Source organism: Onychostruthus taczanowskii, unplaced genomic scaffold (genome assembly GCF_017590055.1).
Source record: "Onychostruthus taczanowskii isolate IOZ18803 unplaced genomic scaffold, ASM1759005v1 scaffold44, whole genome shotgun sequence".
Taxonomy (NCBI): domain Eukaryota; kingdom Metazoa; phylum Chordata; class Aves; order Passeriformes; family Passeridae; genus Onychostruthus; species Onychostruthus taczanowskii.
The window spans coordinates 1826925-1847883 of NW_024501903.1; the positions used below are offsets into that span (position 1 = coordinate 1826925).

The 20959-nt window shown below is 39.4% G+C and overlaps 1 protein-coding gene across 2 annotated transcripts in view; it reads right to left on the minus strand.

Moving 5' to 3' along the window:
- Positions 1–1619: 1619 nt before the first annotated feature.
- The window catches only part of RSF1 (remodeling and spacing factor 1), a 59979-nt gene continuing 40639 nt past the window's right edge, over positions 1620–20959 (minus strand). For both annotated transcript variants that reach the window (XM_041414221.1, XM_041414223.1), the window contains exons 8-16: positions 19838–19942; positions 18410–18489; positions 13731–13785; positions 12338–12444; positions 9299–9366; positions 8024–8231; positions 6056–6279; positions 4601–4792; positions 1620–2903 (exon numbers count right to left, since the gene is read on the minus strand). In XM_041414221.1, the coding sequence (XP_041270155.1) occupies positions 2329–2903; positions 4601–4792; positions 6056–6279; positions 8024–8231; positions 9299–9366; positions 12338–12444; positions 13731–13785; positions 18410–18489; positions 19838–19942 (1614 nt within the window). In that variant the 3' untranslated portion in view covers positions 1620–2328. The remainder of the gene's footprint in view (positions 2904–4600; positions 4793–6055; positions 6280–8023; positions 8232–9298; positions 9367–12337; positions 12445–13730; positions 13786–18409; positions 18490–19837; positions 19943–20959) is intronic.

Sequence of the window (20959 nt, forward strand, 5' to 3'; positions counted from 1 at the left end):
ACTATAGAGTCCAGAGTTGATGGATGTGAATCAGTTTGCACTGCAAGAATTAGAAATGCTCAGCAACTACTATCATGGACAAGTGGAAGCCTTATGTTCTTACTTGTTCTAATACCCAAGTATATTAGAATTTAGAAGCACTACATTTATGCATCACCTAGGCAAAGAAAAGCACTAAAGCAGCTTAAAACGCTACATATGCTTTTAAGAACTCATTCCAAGCTTCTGTGGCTCTTCACTACCCCGTTTTAATAATTTAACTGTTAATTGTTAACATCAGTAAGGTAGGAAAACATTTAATCTTTGATGAAATTAAATTGTCATGTGACAATTTAAGAGAGTGATTTCTCTTTGTTTTTAATCACAAGCCTGCATAGCACAGCAGATAATGAGCAAGTTCCATCTTTTTGCATCTTTCTGATCCTAGTTTTATGGCAGGATATGTGCACTGCTAGAACTCAAATGAGTAAGAGTCACAGAGTGGTTCTGACAGATCTGGGGGAGAAAGAGGTGGGGAAACAAAACCAAGATTTTAAAGACCAGAAGGTAGGTAAAATTTGGATCTAGGTTTTCTAGAGAGGTATTTAGTAAAGGCCTAACGCTGGTTTTAGTACAATAAAACAGAAGTGCTTAATGACTAACTAGTAAATACAATATAATGGAAGGGAATCAGGTGGGGCAGGAAAGGAGAACTCACTCCTCAGTGGCAGCAGCAGCTTAGGTGCATCCATTGCCGGCAATGGACATAAACACCAGTCAAAAATCCAAATCTCAGAGCAAAAGGATTAACAGATGTGACCTTTTTGGATTTCAGTGTTTGGCAGATCTGTCTGAGCTGTCTGTGTCCTGTAACATGTACAAATGCTACAGCCTGCATCTTAATCAGAGTAAAGAGAAAACTGAATGCTCTTGATGTGGCCCATGTTGATTTGAGGGGGGGGGTTATTCTTCCATTGTCTTTTTTTCCCCCACCTTGAATAAAAACACATATACTTCATGCCTGCTGAAAAGTTGATAAGATGTCTTGGAGCCAACCGTTTTCTCTCAGAAACTCTGCCTTCTTGAAATCAGTTGGTCACATGACAGTTATTAAAATGTATTTTAAGAAAATTCTAATGGCCAAAGGCCAACAACTACATTCAAAACCTGCTAATACATCCAGGCAGATAAGCAAAACCAAAACAAAAACACACACAAACCTTAAACAGGAAACCTCCAAAAGGAAAACTGTTCCATTTGTTTACTTCAATTTGAAGTAGATATTAAGGGCATGAATGGACCAGTCATGGTTTATTTGAAAATCCCTCCATCCTCTTATGCACTGTCATTCTGTGGTCAATGCCATTTGTACAAACACATTTTGTTCAGAATACTCCAACTGGTTATGAAGCTCACGTGGCCGGGCAGTGACTGCAGGGTTCTTTTGTCTGTAAAAGTCTGCAGTGCTTACAGACTTACTTGACATCCAGCTTAGAGACTTAGTTGACATCAATACATCCTCCCACTAGACACTGTGCATTGAAGGCCATCTGATGAACTGTGCATGAGATCACTTTAGAAATTCATGGCTAGAGTGTTTCGACTGTCAAAAACTTCATTACAGTACACTTCACTGTACAAACATTTTAAAGGATGTTTATTAGGAAAGTCTGCAAGTCATAATGAATAGCAGAGTTCTTGTTTATGGTACCTTCTTGGCCTCTAATAATTCTGTTTCCCTCCAGTACTAAAATCAAACTGCTTCCATGAAGGTGATTACTAAAATGAGCTATGGTATGTTAACCTACAACTCACAAAATGCGACAGTACAGACATTAATTTTGCTTTTAACTGTCTGTTAAGTTGTAATCTAAGTTGTGAACATTTAAATATAATATATATCTCATATGAAAAAGCTAAAGCACAAGTGCTTCTGCACCACCCCCCTCCCGTCCCCCCACCCCTTGAGCCAAACCCACCCCAGTTCCGGTTTGGGCCCTGACTGATTTGGAATGCTTTCTTAGGCCACCCATTTCCACAAATTTGTATGCACTCAGGAAATATAAAGTCAAAAATATACAAATCTCTTGTTGTTATAAGGTTTTTGTGAGTGAAATTACCCAGGACCATGGACTTGGAAGGAGGGGGGGTAAGAGAGGGAATTTACAGCAATTAATCTTCAAAGTTCAAAACTGGTCACTTCACAGAAAGACTGCAGGACTGGTGAAATTCTTGCTTCTAGAAAGTGATACTGTAGTGGAGAATTTTCTAGGAAAAATAAAACAACTTTTAATAACTGGCCCGCTGGTATGAGCTACCGTGGAATAAATTAGCACAAAAATGGAAGTCTTATAACTGTTCACTGTTACAGACGTAATCAACAAGATCAGTCACTCTCAAAAGTTCATCTTCATCTTCCTCCGGCCCTACCGCTTCCTGCCCGCTCCCTGTCCCATTGGGCGCCAGGCTGGCGCTGGCTGTGCTGTCCTTGGGGGTCTGGGTCTTCTCGCTTGGCTTGCCAATCAAGTTCTCAATGGTTTTCCCTGGGCTCTGTCCGTTGGTGGAAGGCAAGTCCACCAGGCTGTAGTCCAAAGGGCTCTCTACTTTCCCTACATTATCAAAGTCATCTTCGTCATCGCTCTCTATCCGGTAGCAGTGCTTCTTGGGGTTGTCTTGGGGGGCTTGTGCTGCTGGCAGCTTATCTGCAGGAGCGGGGGTTTCTGCCTCGTCGTTTGCATTTTCACACGCATCTTCCTCGTCGGTCTCAATTCGATTCAGGCGTTTGCGGACAGGCTTCCCTTCCTCCTCCTCATCCTCTCCTTCTTCCTCGGAATAGTCGTCTGTACTTCGCCGACGTTTTCGAATCAGTCGCTTTGACTCCTTTGTGGATTCATCATCTTCAGAGTTCTTAGATGTGTAGCTCTCTGGAAGAAGCAGCAGACTTAGAGCCATTAGCAAATCTCAGTGCAACATTTATTGTTCATTTTTCACACTCATTAACAAGACAGCTCTCTGAGCACACACATTTCTGTCTCCTTCCCCAGGTTCCCCAACCAAGCCAAAAGCCTTGCATTCTTTTTACTTTTTACATTAACTTCTAATGCAGAATGTATTAACAATTTATGGATATTCTGTGCCAATCTGAGGAGTACCAGAGGCTTTGGAAGTAGGTGTGTTCTCCCCTAAAACTGGTAACTCCACGCTGGGAATAAGGCAGAACTGCATTCCTTGTCTCATAGTATGTGCTTCATTTGCACTCTGACAGAAACTCAGAACTCAAATAATGGTCTGCTCTACCATAAAATTCATGTCTCTACACACACACACACACACAGAGCTGTACTATACCCCTGCCACCCCCAAATTATATACAACTTATTCTTTTAATGGGAGGCTTGGTGTTTTGGCAAATTGGAATACTGCCTACACCCTGACAGCATTAACACTCATTTTGGTGACTGTGGTGAGAAAAAATGGAAACTGAAAAACTAAATAGCAAACATAATTTGTTGTCTCTTTGTGATTCCCATCAGAAATCACGGGAATTTTCATTTTAAAGGGTATTATTTAATGTAGGTTCAAGATGATTGAGACTGTCAGTGTTCCTCTATTTTTAAAGTAATTACAATTCCAGTAACACTGTTATGTGTTTTATGATATATTGTGGGAACTTCATGAGAGTGCTGGAAAGGTGCCAGATGGTGCTGATTTTAATACATGGAAAGCCAATACTAAAAATACCTGAGGAAATGGGACTTCATGAAGAAAAGACAACATCAATCAGGGAATGTTTAAAGCCACTAGTGCTGGCAAAAGAAAAAGCCACCACAGAGCCTGAGAACAGGCTGTATTGAAGATCATGTTTTTGAGACACTACAGACTTGCATCACATACTTGTTTTCCTTCACCTAGAGGATACTCTACCCTCTGCAGTCTGAGGAGATCCCTTCCAAAACTGAGGCACTCAGGCTGCCAAGGACAGGTCATTTTCTGAGGAAGACTGGTATCCATTGCAACCCGCACCGCTCAGCATTCAGAAAGCCAGAGCTAAGGTCTGATAATCCAGGCACCCACAATCCAAACCAGCCAAAGTCACTGGCTGATTTTGTAAAAGCTAATTAACTATAAATCACAAAGCACACCAGTCACTCATGCTGTGCCTGACATTACTGAGAGAGGCTTCCTTTGCACTTGGCACAGCTCCTTAAACAGGAGATGGAATGAGTCTAAACCACCAGCACAAACACAGTCAGGGCACCAGTGGCAATGCCCTTCCTCTTACATAAGAGGATCTTTAGAGGCTGGTGGGATGCAGCTTTGTGACCTCTTAAGAGAAAAGTGGTGAAACAGTTGTATTACTGTCAATTTTGGAATCCCAACACTCTGTGTCAGGCACAGTAAATTCACACCTGGAAGTCAGGATTAGGGGCAATGATAAATTTGAGAAGTGACTCAGTGCATCATAAAGTACCCGTGGGCTGTGTCAGAAGGAAAGAGTTTCTGAGAAACATCAAGGAACTCTAGAAAGACAATTCTTTGAAATCTTAGAACTATGTAACTTTCTCTTCATGCTGATGCTGACATACACATGCTCCTGGAAATGCTGGACTGTGTATTTTACCTTCACTATCTGAAGTGGAGAGCCTGCGTTTATGAACTCTTCTCAACTCCTTCCCATATCGGACACTTTTCTGTGAGCCATCACTTTCTGAATCTTCCTTATAATTAACTTGTCTCTTCTGATTCCGTCTTGATCTTCTCCTCCTAGTTTCCAGGTAATCATCATCACTGTAATCTGTGTAATCACCACTCTCTGTATGGAACAAAACAGTGATGTGCATTAGTCCATCAAAGCAAACTACCTCAGACAAAAAATTCAGGTACGTTTCCTAATTCAGATAGTTTCCTTACGGTGTTTTTGTTGCCTCATCTCTACTGGTGTCAAAGAAGTCTCTACAACTCCTGACAGTGGAAACAACCTTACTGAAGTGGAGTTGATGGCACACATTACCAGTGTATCAGGAGAGTCTGTTCTGCTTTTAAAATTTAAAAAATGTGTACTCTACTAGAAGACTTTTAAGAACGGGTAGATGAAAAATGACTGACAAGATGAAACTCCAAGATCTGAGTTATCTAAGTTAACAACAAAAACCAGTTTCACTCAATTGTGGGTTTGCTTAAAACAGAAACCGTACAGAAGAAACTTACCATCAATCACAGTTCTTCCTGCATCAGTCTACTGCAGCTAGTGTCTTCAAAAATTAAATTTATTTACATCAGTTGAAAATAGCCTCAAATCAACTTCATCTGCTTTTCACTGAGCTATGCCAGAACCATTATCCCAAGATACATTTCTATAGAAAGACACTAGTCTGTGTCTCAAATGAAGCAGAAACAAGGAGGACAGTCTTTAGAGAAAGATGTTGATCATGAAGAGGTTTATGTAGTGCACAGGTACTATTCTCACACTTCAAACCATGCCAAGAGAAAATGAAGTAGTTGAAGGACAAGGAGAATAAAGTGAACTATTAGGTTCTGCTGCAATGCAAGAGTCTTTAGTTATTGAAGATTTTAAGATAATTTTAGGAGAGATTCAAGGTGTCATTCTTTGCTTTCAAGCCTCCCAGAAAACACAGAATGCCATACAACTGAAGTTTACTTTGCTATAGAAGTGTCAGAAAATGTTTCTTTCAGAATCTTTTTCATAGGTGTGTTCAGAAGGTCTTCTACTAGCTATAAAGAAGGACACTTTTGAACCTCTTTCCTATAATCATGTGCCCAACAGGAGAGGTACAGAGGTAGCTGCAACTATCCACAATGGTGGCCTCTAGAATCATAGCACAAGCATTTATTTAAATACATAATTACCTAGCAATGCAAGTAACCTAGCGCTCAATATCAGCTTCCTGAAAAATACTGACAACAGAACAAGTAGCAAACTGCTTTACAGCAAAGATGACATCTCACTTGACCAAAGCAAGCAAACAAGTTAGTCACTCATGACAGAAACTCAGGCTGCCATTCTCACTATCTCCAGAAGAGAGTACTTAAAATATCAAAGATTGCTTATACTCACCTGACTCTCTGCTTGAATTATCCTCAGACTCTTCATCTTCATCATCTTCAGAGTATTTTTTCTTGACTGTTTTCCTTCGTAACCGCCTGCTTTGCCTCATGGGCCTGGAGAGGTGTCGCCTGGATATGCGGGCGCAGAACTCTGAGTCACTGTCCTCGTTTGATGGTGGGTCATCTTCACTTTCATCCAGATTTTCCTCTGATATAACAAACTCATCCTGAGATCTGTTCAAAGGAAAACCCCAGACAACAGAGATAGGTATCACAACCAAAGGATTAAGCTAATACTTGTATTTTACAAGCAAGTGATAAGTATCATTTTACACAAAACAAAAAGAGCACAAATCTTATCATGAGGAGCACAGACCCAGAGAGAGCAAGCTGCAATCACTGATAGAAGGTTTCAGCTGTGTATTTGGGACACAGCTGTACAGTGCATGACATTAAACAGCAGACTGCAACAGCAGGTGGATATAAACACTCTGTCAAACCAACCCTGCAGGTGGCATTAACACAGGACATCTAGAGTGTTCATACTGTTCATTGCAATGTAATGTCTGCATAGCAGTAACTGTGGAGGGAAAAAACCACCAACCATGTTCTACCAAAGGTGACCTTTCCTTCACAAACCCAGAACTGTCCCACACAATTTCCCAGAATTAGAATATTGTGTCTTAACACAAAACTATGGTTCTAATGTCAAACATGTACCTCACAACCTTATAAGCTTGGAACATTCCCATAATTTCAAGTGAGTCAAGGCTTTTCTAAAAACCATCAAACACTGAAGGTACACTTGCATTTGGCTTCCAGCCGAATCTAAATCCCAGTGTAAGATCCAGAAGGCCCTAAGCAGAGGATGGAGTTGAAAATGCATGAGCACACTTTAACAGATCAATGCACGATTAATTCTGTGATATTTCCACAAGTTACACTCGCTGATTGGAATTTTCCAGCACACGTAGCTCAATTATTCAGAGTGCCAGTGAAATGTCCTCAGTATGGTCACAGGTGAAAAACAAAGCTAAAAATTTACATTTATCTTGTATAAATTTTCTATACACTTAGTAAATTGACTCAATGATTGGTGTAAATCTTTAAAAGTTGCTGGTAAAGAGCCTACAGCCTTGTGCCTGCTTTATAATGTTGCTTCATTGAGGCATAAAGTTAATCTGAAATTATCAGTTTTTTTAACATCTGTAATTGCCCAGACTGAATGATGAGAAATTCTGTGGAAAGTGAGTTTCAGTCAGCCAGAGCAATGACATATATTTGTTTTTTACAGTGTAAGCCATTTCTTTGACTGTTTTCAAACTCTACCTCCTAAGAGCAGCAATCAAGAACTAATTTCAGAATCTGCCTGACAGGCTTTATATGCTCTGAATAATGAAAATATATTTATTTATATATATTTATTTATATATATTTATATGCTCTAAATATAAAAATTTTCCTCTTCCAGTTTCTAAATGACAATCAAGCCAACAGAATCCCACAAAATAGGAATTTTCAACTTTAATTTTTAAAAGGGAACAACCAGCCTCATTTTAGTTACATTTTTGTTACAGATTTCTGCTCGACTGTCACATCACCAGAGAACTGAGCCCACCTGGCTCCTTCACTAACAGAAACCTGTAGTAAGGCCTCAAACATCACAGTAATGTTTCCAGAATGTATTATGCTTAAAACACAGATTGGATGATGTCAGCACATGGATCCAGAATGCAGTTTTTCTAGTACAATGTTCCCCTAGGCCAGGAGGACTCCATGGTAGGGGGTTTGGAACTGGATGATCTTTAAGGTCCCTTTCAACCCAAACCATTCTATCATTCTCTGACTTTTACTGGCAATGTGAAGTGCCATTCCAGCACTGGGAACACGCTCCTGATGATCATGTTAGGGGCACTCCAGAGTCACAGAAGCCTGCAGAGATCAGTGACTTGTGGTGGAAGTTAAATTGCAGACCTACCCATCACTGATTTTGAATTCATCCTCACTCTCTTCTTCATCCATGTTACTGTCACTATCCAAGTCATTTAGTCGCCGTCGTTTCTTGCGTCGTGCTGCAGCAGCCCTTTGTGGTCGCTTGTTTTCCTTCCTTTCTTCCTCTAGAATTGTGGAAATGTCTTTTCCACGGTGACCTGTGATATTTGACATGTCTTTGCCTCTGCCAATGCCTGAATTCAGTAACAGAAAGGGGAAACAATAGCCAGTTTATTTTCTTGTTTAACTTTCTACAGATCTTTCTTGCATACACCTACCTTCAGTTTATTTTCTGTCAAGCAGAACAGTTTCTTGCTGCTGACATACACAGCCCAGCTGTGGTCACTTGGAAATACTGAGGTCCCTGCAGAAGGTCTTGGTTAAATGCCTGCATTATGATACTCAACCCCAAAGCACACTATTACCACGCCAGTGCCTTTAGAGAGGGAAATTATCAGAAAATACACATTTTTTCATAATGCTGAATATCCTTCTTTGGAGATGAAGGGTTTGAGTTGTGGTTTGGCCAAGAAGTGGAGTTTTTGAAAAGGTGCTTGAGACTTAGTTACGTTTACTGTAATGGACCATGTGTTACACACCCACAGATTTTCAAATTGTCTGCACACATCCATGAGCTTCTGACACTGGTGAGTGTCTGGAGGTGCCACAGGCCAAACAACTGAGGGACAATGTTTTATGGCTGTTTTCTTCAGGTAAGTTAAGGTGATGCAGAAGCACAAATCCACCTTCATCCCTCTCAGATAGTGCTGAAGATCTCTGTTTTGGTCACGTGTTGCCTTAATAGGCAACAAAGAACAGAATTTCACTTTTTTGCGTTCAGGTGAGAAGTGCGAGCAGAGCTGGATAAATATTAAGACAATTTGCTACACCCAGTCTTTTAGAAGGTCCATCTGCAGACCAGTTAGTGAGTCCTCTTTTTACAGGGGACAAATGTCAATAGCACTGATGCCATTCCAATCCAAATCCAAAACTTACTCATTACATATATAAAAACCTGTACAGGCCGGATTTAACTATCAACTTTTACTAATTTTCTGACATCTTTTGGCAGTATGGGATGGCTACTCCTAAGGGAAATTATTTAGTTCACATCCAAAAATACAGCACTAAAAAAAATCCCAGGCAAACTACAGGGTTCAAAGGGAGAGGGTTATATGTGTTGCTTCTCATATCAAAATAAATTTGCTCTCCATCTTCTCATCACCATTGCAATGCAAAACAAGTAACATCAGAAACATACCTCCTCCATCAGCCTCCTTGATATCATCTTCAATTGCCTCATCAATTGCCTCATCAAATTCATCAAACCTAAAAATAACAGCTTTCATTTACCACTTTGAAGTGAACCTTAATTAAATTGTTATAAAAACATACCTCAAAATCTGAAGAAATTACACTGCACAGAGTGGGCTGGATACATAATTAACCGAAATCATGGGCCAGAATTTTTTTTAAATGGCTATTTTATTATCAAAGTTGTGTTTCTTACTTCTATTTGCTTGCGGATTACTTACCATTGCCTGTCTTACTATTGAGTTACATGAACAGAAATCCCCTCCCATTTTACACAACAGGCCTCTGAATCTAAACACATATAATCTGAAAGTTATTTAAAATAGTTTCAATAGCATTTTCACACAAATTAATCTTTTTTTCCCACAACTTTTATTAGATTACATTAGCTCTACCACCCTTCAAAACAGCCTGAGAATCATCTATTAAAATCAAAGAAACTCTTTTTTCTGTCCACATTTTCCTTCAGAACTGATTTCACATAGCTGCTTTCTACTCTGAAAGCTCATGATACTTTTATGGATCTGCAACATTCTAAGCCAAACAGATAAAATAAAACACAAAGTACAAAGTTCCTCATAAATCTACATAAGTAAGTTGTAATGCAATGTTACATAACTGAATAGGACACAAAAAAGCAAAGTCTTTGAGTTTGCTTGTCCTGCAACAGCTTTTATAAAACTGTATAAATCTCTGCACCCTGAGTAACTCATTTAAAGAGAAAAGCAAACTGAAGAAAAAAGATCCAATCTTTTCAACACAGATGATCTCAGTTTTCTTTCTTCAGTTATGAATTTAAATTCCATAAAAAAGGATTTTTATCTGTTCCAAAAAATAGATGCCTTGAGCTCCAACATGAGAAAGTACAAATTTTATTAACTATATAGAAAATAAGACTTTTTGTTTAGATGAAAATTCTTCTTCTCATTTTTTAAAAAGTTATTTGTTGCATTTTTTTCAGATACAGACAACTAACAACTGGATAATACATTCATTAAAGATTCTGCTTCTCAGTCATGAAAGAAAGATTACAGTTATAATTACCTTGGTCCTCCATAGGAACCTCCAGCAGTACAAGAAAAAAAAATAAATCTAATACTTTACTCTTTATTCCAATACTAAGCATAAAACACTTTCTCCTTTATAAATAAGGTGATGGACTTTTGATATCTTTATATTCCTTAGGAACAACTGCATGCCACTCTCAAGGCTGCTTTACCCAGCAAGGAAATAACTCTGAAATTATTCCATCAGTAAGATCAGTTCCACATTACTGAAACACTGTTTTCCCTCCACACAGCTAAAAAAAACCCAAACCTCTTTAAAATGTAAGAAATCACTTAATGCTTTCAAACCACTGCTAACAAATAATCTGAGTTCAGCCATGGGTGAGCTGACAGCTGCTTGTCCATTAGGTGTAATGGTACATAATTTCTTCTGCTGCTGCTTCATTCATAATGCAGGTTATTGCTAACTTGCTCACGAAAGGACTCAACAGAAGGGTGAAACAAAGGGATTACAGATCCCTTACAGAACGAGGATGCTCCACAATACAGATCTGTTTCCTATTGGAATAAAACTTCAAGCATTTCTTTTCCCCTGCTGTCACAACTTTCAGTGACACCAGTGGAACTTCACTGCAGACATATAAATCTGACACACTGATATGTGTAATATTTTCACCAGCTCAAACTTATGTGTAATGATGTAGTCTGTAAGAAAGACTATAATTTTTTTTTTCAGAACACTGATTTTTCTGAAATATTACATTCAATAAAAATTTACTGCCATTGCACAACATGAGTCCTGCTGAAGTCGTGCCACCCACACCCTACAGGCAAGGAGTTTTTTTCTCCTGGTCAGATGCTGCCTGACTTGGCATTAACATGATAGCAGATCTGTGTAGTCTTGCCTGTAGCATAACATTCCCTACAGGAATGCTTAATATCCCAAAGCAGCAATGGCATTTTCTTTAGTGTGACTTCTGCTGTTCGTTCAAAAAGTTACCAAAATCCAACAGCCGAGCAAAGTCAAACTGAGTGTTCTGACCAGGCTGGAAAACTCAGCCTATGCAAATGCCATGCCTCTCCTCAGCAGCCAAACCAGGTCGACCATAAATCCAGTGATGGTTATTGTTGGAAAGTTTGCTATTCTAGTATTGGAATGTTATAGTTTTTGATGATAAAGTTTACATAGAGCAACTACTAGAAAGATAGAGGTTTTTTTTTTATATTCCAAATGCATCTGGGACAAACTGCCAAAATCTCTCACGCAAGCACATTATTTTCTAATCCCAAGGGCATTTTACTTGCCTGGTGGACTGAAGATGATACAGTGTCACAAGGTATTATTCAGAAAGCAGTTTATAAAAACAACTTGGTAATACACTGAGAACAAAAGTTGTTATTAAAATCATGCTAAAGTTTGAAAACCTTAGTGACCTATTCTACTTTCAGAATGCAGAATCTTGGCACTTGCATTTACTAATTGCATTTTTGTCGAAATTTCTCTAAAGAGTTACAGATTTCTCTAAAGAGTTGCATTTTTAGATGCACTGTGTGATAACTACATTGTAAGTTTCATGCCCCTTTCTTGTAAGGAAGGTCTAATGTGGGGAGAGGGAAGATAGCAAGGAATTGAAGGCCATTAGAGACACAAGGAGAAGTCTCCCGTGCAAGAGAAAGAAAAGGTTTAATTCACCTGCTTTAACTCACTCCAGAAATTGCAGTAGTACCAAAACCTTCTCCAGTATTCCTGAACAAAACACCATATACATTTTCATTTTTTTAATGCATCACCCCTTCACTATACCACCTTATGCTCTCACAACCACTGAGCATACCCAGTATCCAGAGGAAAGAACAAAGACACTTTAGTTGGGTTTCTCTGTTAAATGTATAAGTTTACATGAGAAGTGGTAGGATGATTCAGAAAGGAAACAACAGTATGACTTTTGCTGTACAAGCAATTTTAACAAGCTGCTGACCTGTAGCTTATGCACTTTCGGGTTCTGGTAGATCTCCTTTCAAGTTTCGATTTGGGCTTTTTGGAATCTTTCTTCTTTTCTTCCTGACCTTCAGGTATTTCTGGCTCCTGTTCAGATAAGACAGAAGTGTCAAAAATGCATTATCTCCTCCCTCCCTTCACACTCATTATGGCTGAACTTGTAATACAAATTATTCCTTCTGTCTAGAAAGCTCATATGCTCAACACAGCACATTTGAACTTGTAATATGGTGACCTATTACAGCTGTTCAGGTGAATTTGCACATTTTGCCCTTACAGGCTACATAACTTTCCAAAAACAGAATTTAAGGGTTCAGGCTATCAGATCATTGTGTTTATGCTGCAATGCTGAGATCATGCCTCTGCTGATACTCCTAGGACTAGTAAATGTGACAGCTAAACAAACTGTGGTCACCACCTCTACATACTGAGCACAGGGATACCTTTACACAGTGCAGTTTCAATAAAGTTTCACACAGGTTAGTTTTATTATATTGTTTGCAAGTTATTAATTTAAAAGCAAAATAATCTGCCCCCAGGCTGCATTTTTCAAATATTTGCTTTCAGCCATAGATTCTTTTGTAAGTTTGCAAAATCTGTAATTGTTTTTGTGTTATTCAGAGACAGGGAGAAAAAGCTGGCCTTGTTAGAGCCACGCAGAGTGGAAAGTCTATGTTTAAAATGAACAAAAGTTCCATTTTGAACTGCAAAGAACAGATTATATAATTCCAGATGAAAGCATTTGGCCAAGACTTCAAGAGACTTGCTTTAAAGTGTATTTAAGTGAGAAGAGGCTGTTCTTCATGCGAATCAAAGCATTTTTCCTCTTTTCTCAAGGGAAACCATATGAAAGCATCAGTTAATGAAACAGTAAATATTTACGGTTTTTAAGCACGTGACCTTATCCACTCGTTGAAGGCAAATGCTGTGCTGCCTAGAGATACTACACATTTCCTCTGAATCATAAGAAACATTTGTTTCCATCAGTTCCAAAGGAAAGCCATGACAATTAGCTCAGACCTAGGTAACTGCACAGCAAACATTAGAGCTAAATAACTGATTCCCACTTTTACAAACTACTGAATATTGAGCACTCAACTCAAAACCCAACTGTAATGGGCAGGGAGTCCTGCAATCCCTCACTGGGAGAGGACTCTGGGTGGCATCAGGTGGCTCTAATAAACACCATAAAGCTCCTTTGGTTTCTCTGACATATTCAGTCTAAAATGAAGGGTCTAGAATTATTTCTGATCTGCATATAGATTGATTTTTCTTTCCAAGACGCTACTAGCACCTATGACACAGCACTGAGACTTCTTCCCTGAGAAGTTTGGAAAATAAAACAAAAATACCACATAGACACACTAGCTTACCTGAGGTGGAATGATGTTCTCAATACTGATACCCACGTACACCAATCGCTCTTTTCTTGAGGAGAGAAAGAAAATGAAAATAAGCTTACAGAAAGTCTGCAAACATCTAAAAAAAAGCTCTAATCAGCACCATTTGAAGTCCTTACCAGGCAGAAGCATCCCAAGAGGATGTTCCAAGTGAAAAGTTATTAAAGTTGGGATTATATGGTAAATCTCATGTGATTACATTTTCTTGAATGTATAATGTAAGAGATTTCCAAAGAGTTCTGACAATCAACAGTACTTGAAGACTTTGGTCAGGCACCACAGAAATTATTGAATTTCTGTATAAAAAACAAGTAAAAACCAACTGAAAAATATTAATGTTGTGATGAAGATTATGTTGTCAGATCTGTAACTACCACTGATCGTGAAGGCAATGAAAGATAAAATGGGAATTCAGAATCACATTGAACTGGAAAAAATATGTAAAGATAGGATGCAATCCAAAATGGATGCCAGACATTAGACCCAAGCAGGAAAAACCAACTCTAGAAACACCGGGGACAAATAACTGCCTACAGAGCAATTCTTTGCCAGAGAAGAACAGCCGGAGAAAAGATCAGCAGAGTCAAACTGCTGCTCAAAGAACTATGATGACAGATGCATGTGCAAATACTACAACAGCTGACAGGACACCTGAAGGACACCTGCCATGGCAGTCAGTCCTGTTCACACCTGGCTGGAGCACTTAGAGCCATCTGGGCACCACACATTCTCTAAGAAACATGTGATCCAGCTGAAGAGTTCAGATTCAGCCAGTGGGAGTTACTGGAGGGCAGCAGACACATCCTGTAGAGAAGGGCTGAAAAAACAGGATGGATCAGTGTAGAGAACACTTGACCAAAGATGGGAGATAGAGAAGTACTCAAATACAGGACTCTCGTAAGGAGAAGCAGGCTGTCCTCCTTGTCAACGGTGTTACAGGATTAAATCTATGCAAGCAAAATTCAGTTTAGATTTTCCTTTCTTCAACACAGACATTCTGCATCATATGAACTGCCTCGGGGACAACTCAGGCTCCTGAAGGACACAAGTCTTCTCTAAGTCCTGTTGTAACTGTCAGTGTGACTAGAGATGGATTTCCTAACACTTCACAAGCAGCACTACATGCTGATCTTCATGGTGCTGAAGTGAGCTGTCAAAAAACAGTCTCTGAGGAAGAACAGCCAGGTACTTATGCAGACTAGGGTGGGTAACCAAATTCCCATCACCATAGGTCCCTACTAGCCCTTTTCCAGGAAAACAAGGGGTAATTTAAAGAAATTAAGAGCACGCTGAAAGTTGGTGGCATTTACTGGTGTCTGAAAACAGTGTGGATTTTTGAACTGAAGTATCTCAATCAACCAGAATCACACTACTGAAGTTACAGGGAGTGCTTGTATGAACCTGCTGCACTACACTTGAGCTGCAACAGGACACATCACGCACATAACTGCAACAATGCCCATGACATATTGATTTCAGCTATGTTTACTTCATTGTGTTATGTTTTGCAAATAGAAGCATCAATGTGTAAAAATTTTCTTTCCAAAAATTTCATTAAGTTCTAAAGAATCTAAGTAAATTTTGAAAGTCCTCTGAGTAGCCTTCTGCATTTTCTAGCATAATACTGTTAAATAAAATGAACAAGCATCGTTCCTAAAGTAATACTTACAAAGAGTAAAAATGGATTTTAGGTTGTGTTACAGCTAAAAAGACCATGGACTTCAACAACTTGGTATCATTATGCCTACTGAAATAACTGGCTGTCTATACAAGGAATTAGTTTTGTATCCTAATGTAAATATTCCTACATGACAGATGAAAAGAAATCCTCATCCAACTGGGCACCATTAGATTGGTTGGACGAGGAGGAAGGATGCTGTGCAAAATCACTATGCCCTTGAAAATTAATTAAAATAACATTTTAAGGCAAGGAGTACAATTACAGAAATGAGAAAGGAACTAGAAGTGCAAACATTTTAGTATTCAGCAAGTTTCTTTGACGGTTTACTCAATTTCTCATTTCTTGTAATGCAAAACATCAAGAGACAGGAGATGAGAAAAATTAATCTGTTTTTAATCATGATCAGCAAAGTCTTCCAGTTCTGCTGTTCTTCTCCCTGGCTTGAGTACACACTGCTTAAGAACTCAGCAAATGGAACAACGCAATCCTGCTGCGGTCAAGGTCTTGAAATGAAATACAGAACTATATTGAATGAATGCCTTATTCCTTGTGTGGCAGACAGGAGATCAAGACTTTAGCCAGGAGTTTAAACATTTGAACCAAGACATCTCCGAGGGCAGCAGCAGATAAGCACTGGAAGATTATAACATCTTCCTAGACAAATTCAAGGTAACATTTTACCTTAATTACGTGGCTGCAAAAGCTGCTACAGAGAAGTCATGAAAGTGTGTATGAAAGCAACTGGTATGACCTGGTTTGGCCTGAGAGAATTAGACAAGTAGTTCCTAGAGGGATTTTCTATCAAGAAGTCTCAGAGTATCTAACATGGATTAAAAGGGAGACCTTAGATGGCTTTAATGTCCACTCCCTCCAGCTGGTGGTAGGACATGATTATAGAAGTTAGTCTGTACATGAGAAACCTGAAATTCAGCCAGGTTGTTGTGGTAGCACCTTGAATTCACAAACAGAAAAAGGGGGGGGAAAAAAATAATTTCATCCATGTATTTGTAAGCCAATGGGAAACCTGAAGGCTTCATTTAAAAAATCAGCGACATAACAGTTTGGGGATGTGCAAGCACACAGCTGAGCAGTTGAATCAGCCTCAGTCAGATTCCTGAGAGCTGGAAAGAGCACAACATCACTGCTTCAAAAAGCATGATAGCAACACTGATTCAAAGAACCTATTAGGTAGACATAGATGTAATGACAGACTTGGATTTCTTCTCTTTCCCAAAAAGACAGACACCCACCACATACTGAGTGTTCAGAAACACTGCATTCAAGTATGTCTGTGCCCCAAGCAACCAACCTGCCTGAACTTATCCACTGAGCTGTAATAACAACTCTCATTTCCTCTGGCATTATGATTCTTCAGCCTTTTTACCTTATTATTTGCAACAATACAGCATTAAGTTGGAAGACTTCAACACTCAACTATTGCATTGTGAAGTCTATTATAACTCAATTTTATGGCATACATTATAAAGCATGAGGTTCATTTGGTATGAGGATCAAATTGTAAAACAGTTATTAAACAGCTGTTTCAGACACTGAAAACTGCTATGACATCAACTGTATGCTCTCCTGTTGCTCTCAGAACATTGTGTTTTTATGCAACACTGGTGATTTCAAGAAAGCAAGACAGACTGGCAAAAGCTAGCATTCCATGTAATGTTTGCCAGCAGATTATTTGCCAAAGTACGTCCAAAAATGCTGTTCACTAATAAAGAGCACTCCCACCATAAAGCAAAGCAGTAGAGTTCCTGTGTGTCCCATACTCCTGCACAGATGGAGGCTGTGTATTTGCTGAGTTCACTCATAAAAACAGCTGATAGTTTCATTCCCAAGGCTACAAATTCAGCACAATTGGCAATGGATAATTTAACCACCATATGATCTAGATACACTCTGAGCAGAAGCAGTAACATCAGGAACAGTTGGTACTTGATCTGTCACTATCATTTTTGCAACAGCAATAACAGATTTGAAGAAAGCTGAAAGCAGACACAGACTGTGCTCCCATCTTCGCAGCACTAACTCACTACATCTCATGTATTATTACAGTCCCTGCCACAAATATAAGCTTGCACAAATACTTTCTTTAAAAGGGCCTCACCTTCTGGTGAAATTTGCCTTTTAAGATAAAATTCATGGAACGTTTTGTTTAATCATGCATACAGACATTACTAAATTCTGCAAAGTACTCAATATATGTCATAAAAGATATAAATTATGCAGAATGTGTTTCATGTCCCTCATTTCCAGGTCTGAAAACTGCCAATAGAATGCTCCAATTGTTAAGGCTGTTGTTCATAAATGCAGTAAATATGTCTGAATTTAGCCTTTGGTAAAGGCAGGGTGGACAGCTGGTCAGAGCAGGGTGATCATAATGCCAAGATTGTGGGTTCAATCCCTGCAAGGGCAATTCCCTGAAGAGCTGAAGTTGATGATCCTTGTGGGCCTCATCCAACTCAGAATATTCTGTGATTGTGAAACTTCACTGACCCACTGCCCTACAGCAGTTGCTGCATAATCTTGTACATTAGGCAGAGTTTAACAGGATCTAAAGTAACAACTTTCAAATCCCACAATAATCTGGATGACTTTTGGAGCAAAGTCAAGACTTAAACTTGCTTACAGCAGGAATTCTCCACGTGACTGACAGTCAGCTGAACCAGTGCTGGAAAGCCTTTAACTATTGGTATAAGAAAGTCAAATCTGTGTTCAGGCACTTTAACCAAATTTTAGTACAAATGTATTTGCTTATCTTTTCCCGTTATTGTACTTTTCCTCCCTTGTTGCAAGCTGTCCTAGCACTGAGCCAGCAATAATTGGTGGGAAGTCAAAATTGGTGTTACCAGTTCCCAGTCTCATCACTGCTTTTCTCCCCAGTCCCCAGTTATTTTAATGCTTGTTCAATTATTACCACCCCCAGCACAGCACTGCTGTGAGTGCATCCAAACAACGGTACCTGCGTTCTGCACGCTCCTTCTTTTTTAAGACAACATCCAGATCTTGTAATTGTTCCTCTAATTTCTCACAGAGTAGTTTCTAAAGGAAGGAAACAGAATATTAGTTTATTTCATAACCAGCAATTTTCACATTGAAGTAACATTCAGAGTCTTCATTCACTCAGACTGTATCAGAAGAAGCCTTGCTAGTGGAGGTTCCTCTTCAATAAACAAGGCTTTACAATAAAGCCTGTCTTTCTAAAACATGAGCTCCACCATCAAGTCAAAGTTGGATGAGACTTTGGGCAACCTGGTCTAGTGGAAGGTGTCCCTGCTCATGGCAAAGGAGGTTGGAACTAGATGAGTTCAGTGGGAAATGCAGCAAAAAGCAGAAATACACCTTAGGATCATTTCCTTACCAAATACTCAAGAAGCTGTATGCAAAAATTACTTTTAATGGAAAAATTGTGCCTTAGTCCATGTTAATGCCCTCATTATACTACTTCTAAGGATGCTCTTCCCCTTTTACGAACTGTCATTTTTCATATCGAAGAGTACTTTAATAGCAACAGAACAAGGATAAGCTATAACTAGAAGTGTAAAGAAAACTTTCTTACATATTCAAAATCATCACTGCTTAAAAACACTCCTCAGAAGACAACTAAAAACCAGCACCAAATAGTCATCTCACATCATGCCCAATGTCACTAGTTTACTGTCAGGCAACAGCCCTTTTGGCACAGAATTTCTCTAAAACCAAGGAAGGGGGTTGGGATCAGGCAGATTATTCTGAAAATGTGTACAAATGGTTTGCCATTTATTTAACAAGAGCAGCATCACACACTTTCTGCTTACCCTCCCAAGCACCAACCCTGCTTCTAGCCTTGGAATAAGGGTTCACACTTGTCTATTACTTGACTAGAACAACCCTGGCTTTCCCATCAGAGACAAACTATGCTCTGAGATTCATCAGTAACAGCAGCTTTTTCTAACCAGCTTCTGAGCAAATGTCTCTGAAGAAGGAATAACACTTCAGAAACAGCTGCTTGCTCTGGCCACTGATCCATCCCTTGTTGTCTACTGTTCCTGCCTCCTGGACAATAACTTAAATGTTTCTTTTGGGAAAATTTTAGGACATTATATCTTTAATACTGTGCTAGTCTTGTGATTTAATCAGAGATAGAAGATAATCAGTGTGACTGGAGATTCCCATTTAAAAATCAGCAACACGCAGTCACTCATCACTAGCAGAACTAATAAAGAGAAGACCACATCACAAATTCAGTTTTACTAATGGACAGGAGGGAAGATCAGCAGTCCCACCATTCATCCCAGTCCATTTGTTAACAGACAAAAAAGATTACAGAAAGGACTTGTTAAAGTCCCAGTCAATCTCCACAACCACAAGGAAAGCTGCAAGGAAGAATGAAGTCACACAGGAGCCATACATGCTGGCAAGGCGGGCAGAACCACTCTCCATCAGGGATGATCATCAGCGGAGGGCGAAGGCAGGCTGTGTGGTAGCCGCTGTCACAAGAGTCACACAACAAAATCTGTGCAAACAAAACATGTCGTGAGTATCTTTTGACATTCACATGTAACAAGCTCCACAACTATTTCCCCAGCCAACACAGAAGTGTTTGGACTGTGCCAAAACAAAAAAAAAAAAAAGCCCTGTACCACTTATCCTGTAGCACACGCCCAGGGCCAAGGGTGGTTTTCATGGGGAAGTTTATTTATCACGGTTTTCCGTGCTAACACCACATTTCCTCTTACTGTATCTTCCCAGTACTTAGTACTACTGGACTATGCAGACAATGTGCCCTTAGTGTAGAATCTGGTAACACTTTCCAGATCCTAGACTAAGTGGAAAACTCCTTCTGAATAAGACGTGGTATTACCTGTTTTCCCTGTGCTCTCTGCTCCCTGTGTAGGAAACCTGGCCTTTTTCCTCAGTCAGGATAATTTTATGACTTGGGCAGCAGGGACAAAGCCTTGCAGGCTTGCACAGCATCCACAACTAGGCAACTACTAAAAGTTCATACTTAGCTGGGTAAAATTTGAGACACTCCTTTCCACAAAACTTGAGAACAAAGCTGGCATAAGCTGTGTATATATCTACTGAAATATTTATCTCTAACATCCTAAAGGGCAAACTTTTTCTCAGCTATGCCAGGATATCTGTCAAACACCTAAGAGTGTGCTTATTTTCTGGATTCGGGACTGCACATGATGATTTCCCAGATAAACAGAGGAATTCATGATGGTATCTACCACAAATAAGTGGGAACCACAAGAAATAGCAAAATCTTGTGCTCTGTCTGGAATTTCACTGTACTCAGTCCTCAGGGTAAGATGCAGCTACATCCAATGAAGATGACTATGCAACTATGTGATCACTGATGCCTTGGAAAGTAGACATCACACTGCTGGAGTTCTTTTAAATGCTGCTTCTTCTGTATTCATTGCAACTGCAGGCACAATGTCAAAGTCTCACCCAGACCGATTCTCAATTGGCTAAGGTGCATTACACGCTGTAAAAGATGCTATTTTTGCTTTGGCAAACAGGA